Genomic DNA, 14,014 nt, shown 5'->3' with positions numbered 1-14,014 from the left:
AAGCTTCTATCAAAGAGGTTAAAACGAAGGGTATAAGAAAACGTACGTAATGCAAGGAAGAGAAGAAACTTTCGTCATTGTTTCACAAGACACCCAAAGGTACTACATCGTAAAGGTACGAAGGTTGTACGACTGATTGATCACAATTTAATAGGTAAGCGATATTTTTATGATCAAGCAAAATGTACATCTCTATATTCGATACTTTGCCGTTAATACGACGAATAGGATTTTTACGGTAATGGAATAACTTGTTCGATTTGTTTCCAGGTTGACGAGTAAGAAAATCATCGAATGAAATTTTCGCGTGTCCTAATTCATAGAAAAATGTTAAAGGTAAAAAGGATTGTAGTCAGAATATTTTAACTCCATTGTCAATTTTTTGTAACACCGGATTAACGGAAACAAAGCATCGGACTGCGAGGTGGATCGAGCTCAAAGAAATTTCGTTCTCAACGATTTCTTCCGTTTCACCGGGAAAACTTTTCTCGATAATTAATACATTCTCACCAGGACGACAAAGGGATGGCGTACACATCTGTTGCGATCAAAGAAGCATTCATCGTGCTCCTTATTGTGGAAGTAAACAGGTCAGGTACGAACGAAGATAACTCAGCGTGCGAACGATTGGAAAGGATGGAAAGAGAAACGAAGAGTCGAGGGAAGAAAAGAACGGAGCCCTACCTTCCATTGAACTGTCCTGTGTTGCTATAGTTGCGGAATATCGCGGACATGCTTTCAGTTCCGCTGATATTGCCAATGGTGGACGCGTTCCTTCTAATGTAATCCAAAGCGTCTTTCATCGCGAGCTTCGAGTACGTTTCCAATATTTTCGGTTCCGCGCCACAGTGATCCCTCACTAGGTACGGACGAACGAATTTATTATCGAACCGCTTGAATCTGTGAAACAAAAGAAAGAAACGAGATAATGAAACGAGGAACGAGTATTTAAAGATGAAGTATCAGATGACGCGATCAAAGAATCAATAGATTTAAAAGATCGTTTTAAAAGTACGTCGTTAATATAGATACGTTGGAGTTTGATTTTTATGATATTTCTCAAGATAGCGTCGTTTCTCTTCTACTTGGAATTTAAAATGAATATGTCACGGTAATTATGGAATCTCGATTATTGGAACATCATTTTCGAATTATTCTAAATATTTTGGAAGCTTAAGAAATTCTTTTCGCGTTTGCTAAAAAGATTAGGAAAATTCTTGTTCATCGTGAAACCGTAGTAAATAATTTACGACGGTGAATGTAGTCTGGTGATCAGGATCATCTGCATCCCGCATCACCATCTTCAACGACTCGTGAGTCATCCTACTAGGGGAGAGAAAAGTCAATAAACTTTGCTCGTGTTTTTCAACGTACGGGAAGAATCAGTGGCCGAATGAACGCAAACGCCAGAGAAAATGTTATGTTCGATGTTAACAAACGTTAAACGCTAGTTTGTTGCGCGATGAATGCCATTTTTCAACAACATCTTATATCACGGTTATTTTATGATGAAAAAATATTCCACGGTTATTTTCATTCGTAACTTGTATGTTTGTAAAAGGCCACGGTCTATCGTTTTATTCAACGACTTAACGATATTTTTAAAACAGTTTGCAAAGATGTTCGACTTTACGAGCGTAGATTTTGTTAAATCATTTCAAAACACAGAGAAAGAACGCTAGATTTTACTTTGAAATTGAAATCAATTCAGGCGGTGCTTACTTTGAATTACGGCAATAAAAAGCGTAATTTCATGTTATTCTTCAGCCTGCTACGATATTCGTTATACAACGTAATATATTCAGAAATTATGCATACTTGTCTCGAACATGGTAATTGCCGTGCTTGCCCAAAATGTCCTCGACCCCAGCCATCACGTGGTCCATTATCTGTAAAACGGAGATGCGATTTTCCTTTACTCCGCCGGATTTATCACGCGCTCGTTATTTCCCTTATCCAGCAAGATATTTAAACACCGGTTTACGAAAACATTCCCACATTTGTCCACATTTTCTATGAACGTGTTACGCGTGTTATACGAAACATTCTGAAAGTTCATCAACACTGCAACAACATCCAACTATCGTCGTTATATCGGCAAAATTTTAAACGATTCTGAAAATGTGTTTATTTAGTTACAACACAATTAGCACGAACTTCTTCCTCCTACATCTTCCTGTATCTGCAAAAGTAACGAAGATATTATAACGAGCAAGACTTTTTCTTTTATTTGCAAGAATTTTACAATCAATTCTCATTGAGAATTATACGTAAATTATCGTGTGTAATAAGTGATTGTCGTACGTTTGATTCTAGCTGAATCTAATGTTCAAATCTAGAGGACGATGTCTTTTTAGCCTACGAATCTGATCCGTCGTGTCAAGTAATTGAGTGACTAATGGGTTTTGGTGGTTGTTAACTCTAATGCTATATCTGTTACCGAATTTGGATATTTCTTCTTTAACTGTAGGTATCTTAAGTATTGTTTCGTTGGTAACATACCAAGGATCTTAGAGTTTTCGATTGGAATCGTTGAAGAGTTTCTATGTTGGAATTACTCGCTGTTCCCCATAGTTGGATCCCATAGGTCCAAACAGGTTTTAATACGGCCCTATATAGCATCATTTTACTCTGCGCGCTTAAGTTGAAACGTTTGCCAATGAGCCAGTAGAATTTTTTAAATTTTGATTCAAGTTGTTTGGATTTATCTACGACGTGTCGTTTCTTCTGTCCATTATCACGCCCAGATATCTAACTGAATTTTTGTTTTTAATAGGAATGTTATTTATAGTCACCTATATAGTCACTAGGATTGTTTCCACAGCGGTAGCGGACGAGATAAACGAAAAATCTTCTATACTATCGGACTAGCTTCAAATTTTGCCAATACGTATGATCATTACAGCTTCAATGAAATTTCAAAATACTTCGCATTAACGCGCATAGTAGCGAAGCTTAGGAAACTGCTCTTTTCCTGCAGCAGCGTTCGTTTACGAAAATATGGCTACCGGTGAAAATCAGTGCGCTCTTCTCGTACACATCGGCCAACGAACGATTATTGATTTTCCCGTGTATCGTGGCTCGCTGCTCTTTTTTAATATTTGCACGAACGATAAGGGCGTATAACCACGCGTCCTCTATAATTTATACAACGCGCCGCTGTTCTCCGCTCTTCGTTCGCCACTCTTTTTCCCCGACGCAACGTACTCTCTCGCTACTTTTTTATTAAACGATCGATCGCAAAGCGCGGCACTTCGCTCGTTATGGCTGATCGCCGGTCTCAGACGTTTCTTTTTTTCCAGGCAAATACAAATAGCAGAAGACAATGAACAACTTACTCGTTCGTGGATCCTCTCGTTCATGGTAGGTTTCTTCTTTTCTGCCCGTTTCACGTTCAGGATTTTCACGAGCGGCTTGATCGTGATTCCCTGGAAATAGAGTTTCTGATAGTAGATCTCTTTTTAATAGAATCATTGTAAACGAATGTGTTCGATGGACAAAGGGTGATATTAAATTGTCGGTTGGCAAATGCGGATTAGATTAGATCGAGCTAGGATTTAGACTGATACTGTTTGTCAGCGAGATATCAAGTCGAAGGTCAAGCGATTGGTATATTTTATGTAGAATTATAAAATGATAAAGAGAAAATTTGAAGGTAAAATCCGTTCTTCGCAAATATTCATTACGTTATTCTAGTGTGATGGAGTTCTATAGCTGGAAGATAGACAGAGTAGATTGAAAAATGATATTTTAAGCGCCGAATATAAAATATTTAGGCGACTGCATACTTTTGTAACTGATTGTGAGTGTATACGAGTATTAGGTAGACGATCTACACGTAGAAACAGAAAAAGAACATCAGAAAGAAGATTTAAATTTAGGGATATTGCAGAAGAATATTAGATTTAAATGTGGGGCTCTAAACGAGGAAATTTAATTTAATTTAACGTAGAAAGGGAACAGGAATGTTAAATCGAAGATTCAAATGTAGAAATAGAAGAAGAACGGTGATTTTTGCATTGCGCCCAATTGTACCTATTTTTGTGATATCTTGTCTTAATCGCAATTACAAATTTAAATTGCCAAATATTTTATCGCACAATTATGTGTATTACTTTAGACACGTTTCCAGAGAATTCCAATACACCGCCAGATATTACACCGATGGCTGATTAACCCTTTGCACTGCTATGTCGAGTGTGACTCGACATCAGTTTTTGTCTCAGCAGCTCCTTTGTCGAGTTCCACTCGACGTTCTTTCGGTCCCACCTTTTTTGTGAAACGTGCGAAAGAAAAGCAGGATTGCGTCCTGGAAATTGTTTCGAGATATATCATACGCTTAAAAATTAGAAAATACAACAATAGTGCGAATAAAACTGGTATTTAAGTGAATTTCTTTCTTCCTTTATTTATTTAAATTGTCGTATTTTTTAGTTAAAGTAAATTTCAAATAAGACACTTAAAGCGTTGGGAGCTGCTGGCAACGAAATTGAAATAAAATTCCGAGTGCAAAGGGTTAAAGGGTCGTCGTTTAACTGGCAGGGTGGAGTCGAAATAACCCTCGCGATATTTTTTTAATATTTCCAACGTATTATAGCTATCCTCTCACGATATGTTATTTATATTTAAAGGAAGGTAAAATTAGGAATTATGATTTATTATAATCATAACAAGCTTTTATATCTACGAATCTATTCACATAATTAGCAAGGAAACGAATGGTTGCAAGTCTGATTTTAAATTAATCGTTCAATCCGTCTATTTAATATTTAGATTCCGACATTTGCATATTATCAATATTTATACATCGAGCATGGTAGCATTTATGCATCTACAGTCAAGAGTTGACATTAGTTTCCATTGATTTACAGTGGCGAACGAAAGAAAGTTTAACGTGTAAACGTCACTGAATTACAAAATGGAATAACGTTTAACGAAAGCAATGAATAAATATAATATATTTCAGGCGTTCTGTGTAAAAATAATCACCTAAATATTATCATTATGTTACGATGATACAATCAAGATATCAAAGGAAAACACGCTGCAAAGATTATTATTACCCAAGGGTCGTTTCTTTCAGAAGCTTTCAAAGTCCCTGAAGACTTTTCGCACATATTTGAGTGCATCTCTTTTTCTTCCATATCCTACGTCGCGTTAAAGTGCATGCAGAGACGTATAGCGACACGAATTATCGAACAAATATTCTTGAAATAACATACGTACCTTTTACAAATGTTAATAAACTTTCTAATCGTAATCAATCACCATGCTAATACTTTCTTGTAGCAAATTTACTATTTTTAATGAGCGAACTTTCTTTTATCCGCTATTGTTTATGGAATACTCCTCTGTCGATTGTTCATACGAATTGTCCTTAGAATTTTGGGAGTCAAATCAAGTTCACGCGTATTCGAAAAACTTGCAAATTCGATTTTCTCGGAAACGAAGCTTCGTATGACAAAATATTTCTCTAGATCTTTCGCTTAATTCTATACGAGCAACCAGCCTTGTATCACAATTTTTCATACACCTTGTATATAGAATTTAGAGGACGCGACAGGCTTTTTGCACGTGTGCAGCGTGCCTTTTTGTTAGCTGTGTTATAAATACGCAATCGACGATGACCTTTCTTTATGTCGATACTCATCGATTGCCTGGCTCTATTATAAATCTGCACTACTAAAGCATAGTGATTGCGCGTATTATATTCGAACGCATTATAGGTCGGTACGAATTGACAGGTGGCTCTTTACTCCAGTGGATCACAGGAAAGAAGGTTTAAAAAGTTTAAAAGGTGAAAGGTGCAGAAAGATTATTAGAGGGAAGATATTGAAGATTAACGAAAGACTTGTAATTCAGGGAAATTAATTTCATTCGATATTCCATCGTTAATTTCATTCTATAGAAAGTTGTTGGAAAAGTTCGTACGTAGAGTTTTCAAGATTAGGGGACGGCTATTTATTAAAAGCTTCTGTGAATAAAGTAGACGATGTATTTGGATAAATGTTTCTATTTATCAGATATTGGACATTAAATGGAACAATTGAGGAGGAAAGGAATATTGACCATATTGGTCGATGGGAAAGAGCTGACAATCAATCGAGGTGTCCATATTTATCTGCCATAAATACTACTTCTTTGTTAAATACGTTATTTATTCTGATTTTTACGTAAATTCCTTCAATGGAAAGAAACACGGTACGTATTAAAAGATAGACAAAATTTTGGAAAATATTTTCATTTGAGTAAATTAATTTAAACGAAGAGATAACTTGATACGAATAATTGTAATATAGAGATCGTATCTTTGCGCGTGTCTTGGGACAAAAATATCACGAGACTGGGTGGAAAAATCCAATGCAATTTATTAACACTTCCTACGTAGTTATTCGCTTTAATTTCGTCGAATTTCTTCGCTGATGAATTAAATCGAGTTTAAAAGAAGCGTGGCCAAATAGAATAGCAATGTAATTAAACTGCAACGGTTAAAGCGCCTCGAGCAAAAAACCACTGGATAGAAAAACATGCTCCTTTCATCCTGAAGGCGCGTCCTGTTTGCGACCTCCGCGGAACTACCGCTCTGGGTCTCCATTAAGTCTAGAAACACCATCGACTTTGTCGTGCAGTCGATCGGAAATTCGATATCGACGGCACGCTCCGCGATATCCGGCACGGTCCTTTTGCATAGCGCGATAACTTACAAGAGAAATTGTAAAGAGACATTGTAAAATTTCTAAGGCAACGTTGAAGAAGACATCGTCGAATTTCTTGCGCGTAGAATGGCGGACAAAAGAACGTCTCGCTTACAGTAGGCGTAGAAAGCATTTGTCTAATGATCGGTTACGTCTAAAATCTTGTCATTAGGTTTACGAGGCGATATTTCTGAAAAACATATGTTATACTGTATGGCAAGATAAATATAAAGATATATAGAATGTAATTGTTTCGTTTAAAGCTTCGTCCTCGAGAAGATCGAAGATTCGTCAGGTACACGGACGGAAGAAAGTTTATAAGATAAGAAGTACAGGAAGACACCATAATTTTAATTTTGACAAATTTCCAAGATTCGACCAATCTCCTCCCTTTGGCTCGTACCATGGTTTTCGATGCATCCTATGTGTACACGCGTGCACACATGCAGTGTAGAGGAAAAGAAAGGAATTTCCTCCACGTGGTATGTTCACGCATATGCCGATAATACGATCGGAAATATTATAACGCTCAGTTATATTATATTAATATTAATATTATAATGATCAGTTACGTCTAAAATTTTGTCATTAAGTTTATGATGTGATATTTCTGAAAGACATATGTTATACTATGTGCCAAGGTAAATAAAAAGATACAGAATGTAATTGTTTCGTTTAAAGCTTCGTACAGACAGAAGAAAGTTTATAAGGTAAGAAGTACAGGAAGACACCATAATTTTAATTTTGACAAATTTGCAAGATTCGAGTAGTCTCCTCCCTTTGGCTCGTATCATGATTTTCGACGCATCCTATGTATACACGCGTGCACACATGCAGTGTAAAAGAAAAGAAAGGAATTTCCTCCACGTGGTATGTTCACGCATATGCCGATAATACGATCGGAAATATTATAACGCTCAGTTATATTATATTAATATTAATATTATAATGATCAGTTACGTCTAAAATTTTGTCATTAAGTTTATGATGTGATATTTCTGAAAGACATATGTTATACTATGTGCCAAGGTAAATAAAAAGATACAGAATGTAATTGTTTCGTTTAAAGCTTCGTACAGACAGAAGAAAGTTTATAAGGTAAGAAGTACAGGAAGACACCATAATTTTAATTTTGACAAATTTCCAAGATTCGACCAATCTCCTCCCTTTGGCTCGTACCATGATTTTCGACGCATCCTATGTATACACGCATGCACACATACGGTATAAAAGAAAAACAAAAATAGGAATTTCCTCCACGTGGTATGTTTACGCATATACCGATATTACGATCGGAAATATTATAAGGCAGTATGTTTGCGTTCGCTAGACGGTGTGAGGTGATCGTTGTAAAGTGGCGCGAGTCGAGCAAAACTCGACAGTTCGATAGTAGTTGTCTGTAATGACAAAATGACCGAGACAAGTAGTGAATGTTCGCGTATTTCCCGGTTAACGCGTATCCACGATGCTTAGTAGTACAAACTGTGATAACCGGTTCCGGCATATGAATTCCCATACGTCGCATCGCTGCTAGCCTTTTATGGAACGTTATTAGGTAGTTTCCACGAGCAACGATCAAATCGAATATAAATGTTTCAGCTACGTTTGTATATTTCCTTAAATTCTTTCCATATATCTTGGTTTAGTGAAATGAAGGAAATTGTGTTCTTTCCTTGGTGTAATCTTCTGTTATTTTTAATAAATGTCTTGGAATAATTTATACATGCGTTGAATATCTACGAATGTTTCGGATAGTACTAATATTAAAAATTAGTATGATTAATGCTTAAAGACGAAGAAATAGCATTTCGTCTTACGTAACTTTATTTCCTCAACATTTTCTTTTTTTTTTTTTTTTTTTTTTTTTATCTAAACCGCTTTTTAATTTCGCAAACGAGAAGAGACCTTAAAAGCTGTCATCTTAAATACTTAGAGGTAAAAGCCATTTAAGTTTCTTCTTCCTTGGAACCTTTTAACCTGCGTGCTCCGATAATTATTAATGCCGGAACCTTGCAGAGTTTCGAAAAATCATTCATTTCCGAGAAACTTTGGTCCACCTATCGATGTACCCGGTATATTAGAATCAGAGGGAATCGAGAAAATTTGTAAGAATGGCTTCGGCCCAGCCGAGCCAATGAATGGTTCTCGAGTCTGAATCAACATTTCTCAAAGTTTACTTCTCACGAACAACGGGCTCTCGGGGTGAAATGTTGATTTAGAGGTAGGGGGTGTTCCTACTATCGCGTCGTTCTGTCCTGAATCGAGCAACCTTTCTTTGTTGTTATCTGTTCGTATGGCATAGGTAGGGTGGGTTATTTGCGTTACCCAAGCTACAACATCTTAAAAATCGATCTTGAACTTTGCACAGAATAACAAAGCTCGCGATATTATGAAATACTACTAGCTTTTAATATATTAACGAAAGAAGGACAAAACTCGAGTCCTCGAGGCGAGGAGCCTATTGTATAAGAATTAATAAAATAGTAAAGTAATATACACGGGCTACTGGATTCTGATAATTACAACTGAGAATATTAAAATTAGTTAAGCAGATTTCTCTTCTTCCGACAAGCAGAAATTATATCTCGTAGAAAATTATGGCTGTCGAGCTGTCAACGTACGGGATATATTTCACCGTTCATTATGTCATTAACTATTAAGTCTGTTTTCAAATATAAATCGCTTATAAATTCTTCGTAGCTGAAATTTTACGAGGTAAACTATTTTTTAGTCAAATTTAACGCGACTCAAATATCCTACCGAGTGAAATAACTCTACGGAATAACTTCGTATTAAAACGCGTAACATAACGAAAACACATTCGAGCGTACCGTGCGTTAGATTACGATAAAGTTTAATTTAAAGTTTTACGGAAATGGAACGAGACCACGCGGGAAAGTAACGTTGAACCTCATTGGTTTAAACAACTGTTGTCTACGAAACAATTCTGGGATGTATTGGGACAATCCAAACGAAAGACGCAAAAAGGAGAGGCAGCATGAAGTTATAATGGCAAACGTAAAAGCAAGCATAACCGAGGCTATAGTACTCGATGAAAACTGTACGTAACAATGCTCGCAACGGAGATGAAAAGAACGTAATGCACAAATCTCAACTATTTGCTTAAATGTCTTCTTTTAAGGCAAATATCCATGAAAAGTTCGCCGAGTTATTCCACCACTCGAAACGCAAGAAAACGCTCAGACTCGAACTCGAAGGCTCGCTTGCTTCCATCCTTTCTATTTAATTTCCCAACTCTAATAATATCTAAGGGGTTCGAGTGACGTTAACAGCGTCATTTCGTGACGTCTAGTATAGTTAATTATAAAGACTACCTCCGAATTAAGAGATTTATGATATTTAATATTACAAAGCGGTTGCGAGATTTTAATATTGTAATCATTAATGGTTAGAGGGAAACCCGAAGTACGGAAATATCAGTATTACCAGTAATACTTGGTCGTATTGTTAGTTATTATTAATAACGTTAATATCCGCAATAATAAAAGCAAATACGATAACGATCGCGATTTATCTTCTACATGAATGTTGGATTGATTGTTCTTTCTATTAAAGAAATTTTGTTCGTGATCTGACACGAGCAGATATCGAGTATTTAATTCGAGATATTTCTATATTATTTGTATCGAATGGTAACTCTGTTTCGAGCTATAGACGTGGGACGAATTTTTACTAAATACACGTTTTAATTAAAAACGGCTAGCTGAAATGATAAAAGAGAATTTTAAATTCATTACGTTTCCTTTATCGAAAATTAGAAAAAAGTATCGATATAAATTTTAATAATTCCACTGTGATTTATTTTTACTAAAAAAAAAAATGATTAATCGATCTTCTCGATTCAGCCGATAAAAGTCCTTCTATGAATCCATGTTAAGTTATTCGTATAATCTATATTTCATTCTAAAGTAGTTTATAATCCGTAAATATTAATTATTCCCTTTTATTTTTCCAACAGGCCAGATTAACGATAGTTTCTAATATTATGGCAGTCGAGATACGAATTGTTTCCTGAGACGTAAACCGTAATATTTGATTTCCCTCGGTCTATTCGTTATCGTACTGCGAGGTTACTCGATTGATCGTGTTATCGTTGTCTTACCTGTATGAACACCGTGAAGTAGATGACTGCTATTGTAGTGGTGACGAACATTGGCTGCAAGGACACGTGCTTTGGGTCGATCAGCAGGACCAGAGCAAACGCTACAGCACCTCGTAAGCCACCGTAAGACATCACGAACTTCTCCACCTTGTTCAGCTTGTGCAGTCGAAATTGATTAGCCAAGGCTGTCAGTAAGATCACGCCTGAAATTCGATTTCAGTCTGACTCAATGCGTTTGCCCATTTCGTCGCTGATAATCCTCTACAGATCTGACTCAAAAGCTAATCACGTGTCTATTTATACGTCGCGAGTTCTATGTCTGTTTCCAATAATTATTAACTTGTACTTTTGACGTGACACCGGATAGCCATGTTCAATCGTAGGAAAAAGAAAATTTCTATTTACGATAATTATCTTTGGTGTGTAAAGAATTTTGCGTTCATATTGTTCATCTCGTGCATCAACGAAGAAACGCAGTTAATTGCAATTTTTTTGACAATCAAAAATATTTCGGTTCAAAGAAATCATTAATTTCCAATTTGTATGTAACGTCGCAACTACGAGCAATCGCAACCCCTTTCTGTAAATGGAAAATATATTCACGATAAATACAAATTTCCATTTTCCAGCCGGCAACCAAGGCCTGTGATTAATAGCAATGGGAAAAAGAAAAGAAAATTTCTATTTACAACAATTAGTAGCTCACACTTTTTTAGCCGACCTATACATTGCGATCGAATATATTTTTATTCAAAATAGATGTTAGTTCCCATTTCTTATTTCGACAACGAATATCTGTATTTAATTGCAATTGTTTTTGAAAGAAAGACTAGTAGCTTACATACTTTACCTGGGAATAAAAGGCTGTGGTTAATCGCATGTTTTATTTCGCAAAATAAAAAAAAAAAAAAAAAAAAAAGAGTCAAGAGGGGAAAAGGAAATGCCGGGTCGTAGATGATGGAAAGCAGAATATTCCCAAGGTATATCTATAGAGACAGCGATGAATTTTTTAAGTGTCGCCGCTGGCTGACGATTTGGCGATAAACCGCCGATGGAACAGGAAGCCGTAAGCCCGTGACAGTAATCCGTGATGTAAACTGCCGGTTGTGGAAGGAGCTAGACGAATCTCGTTAAGTGTCTTTCGATATATTTCGCGTCTTAAGGGAAGGGATAGATCAGAAAAATTCGTGCTTCTTCAAGATTATTCTCTCCGTTTGTCTAACGGCCAATATCAATTTTCGGGATTGGCCATTTGGATAATCGAGATTGCGGGGAACGGAAATGAACTACTCAGGGGTTGTAACATACAATTTCATATTTGCTAATTTCTTAACTTTTTCTATCTTGCAATTAATCTTTTCGCTTCATTTTTTAATTTATCAACCTACCGCGAGATATTGGTATATTTAATGCTCTTGAATCTTCTGTCCGATCCAATGACCAAAAATGATGTCGATTATTTTTCTCAAGCTTATTGAACTATTCCTTAACGTTATTCGTCTCGTATATTATCTTTACATACGTAATTTCCTATACGATAAATACGAGAATAAAATTCTTTCGAAAAAGTAATTTTTAACACCATTTTATAAACATAATAAAATAATACGATTAGATGTTGTAGTATGATCCTGAACTTTGTGATCTCTTAAGAGGTTAATATATCAGATGAGCGATCGTCCACCTAAAACACGGCTCCATCCGAAGCACATATTCCAGCCTAATCTTCGCTTCTTCTGCTATCCAAATTACACCAGAAAACAAGAAACAATGCTTAGTTTCATGCCAAGTTTCCCTTCATTCCGGATCGATATTTCGCAAAAAGACAAATAGCAAAACACGAGAAACGCCTTATTCTTGGCACGGCCGCGTAACCATTCTCTAAGTAAGTGACACTCGATAAGCCATGATCGGTTTAACTTAAGACTCCTTTATCTCTTGATAGCATTAACAACTCTCTCTTTCTCTGTCTTTCTGTCTGTGTCAAATTCGAATCGTGCAGCTCGATAGCTGAAGTCACGTGACAAGATTACCGTCGCGAGAGTTAGATACATACGCGACAGGAAGATTCGTAACGAGAGCTAAGAAAGATTCGACCGGAGAGTTAATTTTTTACCACGAGTAACTTGACGAGTATTTTCTCGAAAAATCTTTCGTCTTTCTCGGCAATCAATTGCTTCGACCAACTTTTACGGGCTTTTAAAGTATTAGAGCACGTTGACTGCCACGAGAATTTGATATATTTTGCCCTGTGGGCCCCCCAAAAATTGACGTATATTATTGTCCGAAAAGTTTCTTTCGTTTTATGAGGAAATAATAGACGCACAATGTTTTTTGCTTTATATTAGTTTATTGAATTATGCACGAACATAATAACACCTAATTCAATAAAATAATATAAAAGAGCGTAGTATCGTGTTCAAAAGGCCTAAGATATCGGCCGAACCATAAACAATGTCGCGAGAGCCGCGGCATCGTCGGGTACATCGACGTGTCGTGGAAAAGGCCTGTGTGACCCTGGCCACGGGCGTTTCGGGACACGTGTCCGATAAGACGGGAAAAGACAAAGAGACGCTAAAGACAGCGTTAGTTGAGAAGCCGGCGAGAACGAATGCAAAAGGCGTACAGTGTGAGTTGAGAAGCGAGAGCGTGCGAGTGCGGAAGCCGAAGACTAGAGTTGTAGAGTTGCTAGCGTTGTAAAGAGATCGAGTTGTTGCGTTATAGAGTTGCGAGAGTGATTTGAGTAGAATAAGATTTTTGCGTTTAGTTCAAGTTGAACATTTATCGTTCTCTGTCCAATTAATCTCTGTTATTTTTATTTATCTTAATAAATAGTATTAGGAGAATTCTACAAATCTAAATTATCCTAATCCTATCCTTTTTCGCGATACTACAAGAGAAATTGTTGTTCATCTATTATCACCTTATGAAACGGATACCTCTAACAATAACCTCTAACGGTATCATCCGTAAGTCATTCGCAGCGTAGAAAATAATTTAGTCCGTGAAATTTATCTTGTCTTAATCGTTTTAAAAAGTTCAGTAAAACGAAGGTCACCGATGACCACGGACAACTTTCTTGCCTGTGTCTTGCGAACTAAGTTTCGTAAAGACCGTCATAAATAATAAGGAGATTCTATCAGTATATTTGGCGAACAGAGGCAGATAGAAATGAAAAATATATCGCAATACGTTC

The 14,014-nt window shown here is 36.5% G+C and overlaps 1 protein-coding gene across 8 annotated transcripts in view; it reads right to left on the bottom strand.

Moving 5' to 3' along the window:
* LOC100651167 (probable Na(+)/H(+) antiporter nhx-9) overlaps positions 1–14,014 on the bottom strand; it is a 43,148-nt gene that overhangs the window by 15,028 nt on the left and 14,106 nt on the right. For all 8 annotated transcript variants that reach the window (XM_048409297.1, XM_048409295.1, XM_048409292.1 and 5 more), the window contains 4 exons: positions 10,819–11,021; positions 3,339–3,428; positions 1,819–1,889; positions 685–900 (listed from right to left, as the gene is read on the bottom strand). In XM_048409297.1, coding sequence (XP_048265254.1) covers positions 685–900; positions 1,819–1,889; positions 3,339–3,428; positions 10,819–11,021 — 580 coding nt within the window. The remainder of the gene's footprint in view (positions 1–684; positions 901–1,818; positions 1,890–3,338; positions 3,429–10,818; positions 11,022–14,014) is intronic.

This window comes from Bombus terrestris, chromosome 10 (assembly GCF_910591885.1).
Source record: "Bombus terrestris chromosome 10, iyBomTerr1.2, whole genome shotgun sequence".
Classification (NCBI taxonomy): domain Eukaryota; kingdom Metazoa; phylum Arthropoda; class Insecta; order Hymenoptera; family Apidae; genus Bombus; species Bombus terrestris.
This window is presented reverse-complemented; position numbering and strand designations above follow the sequence as displayed.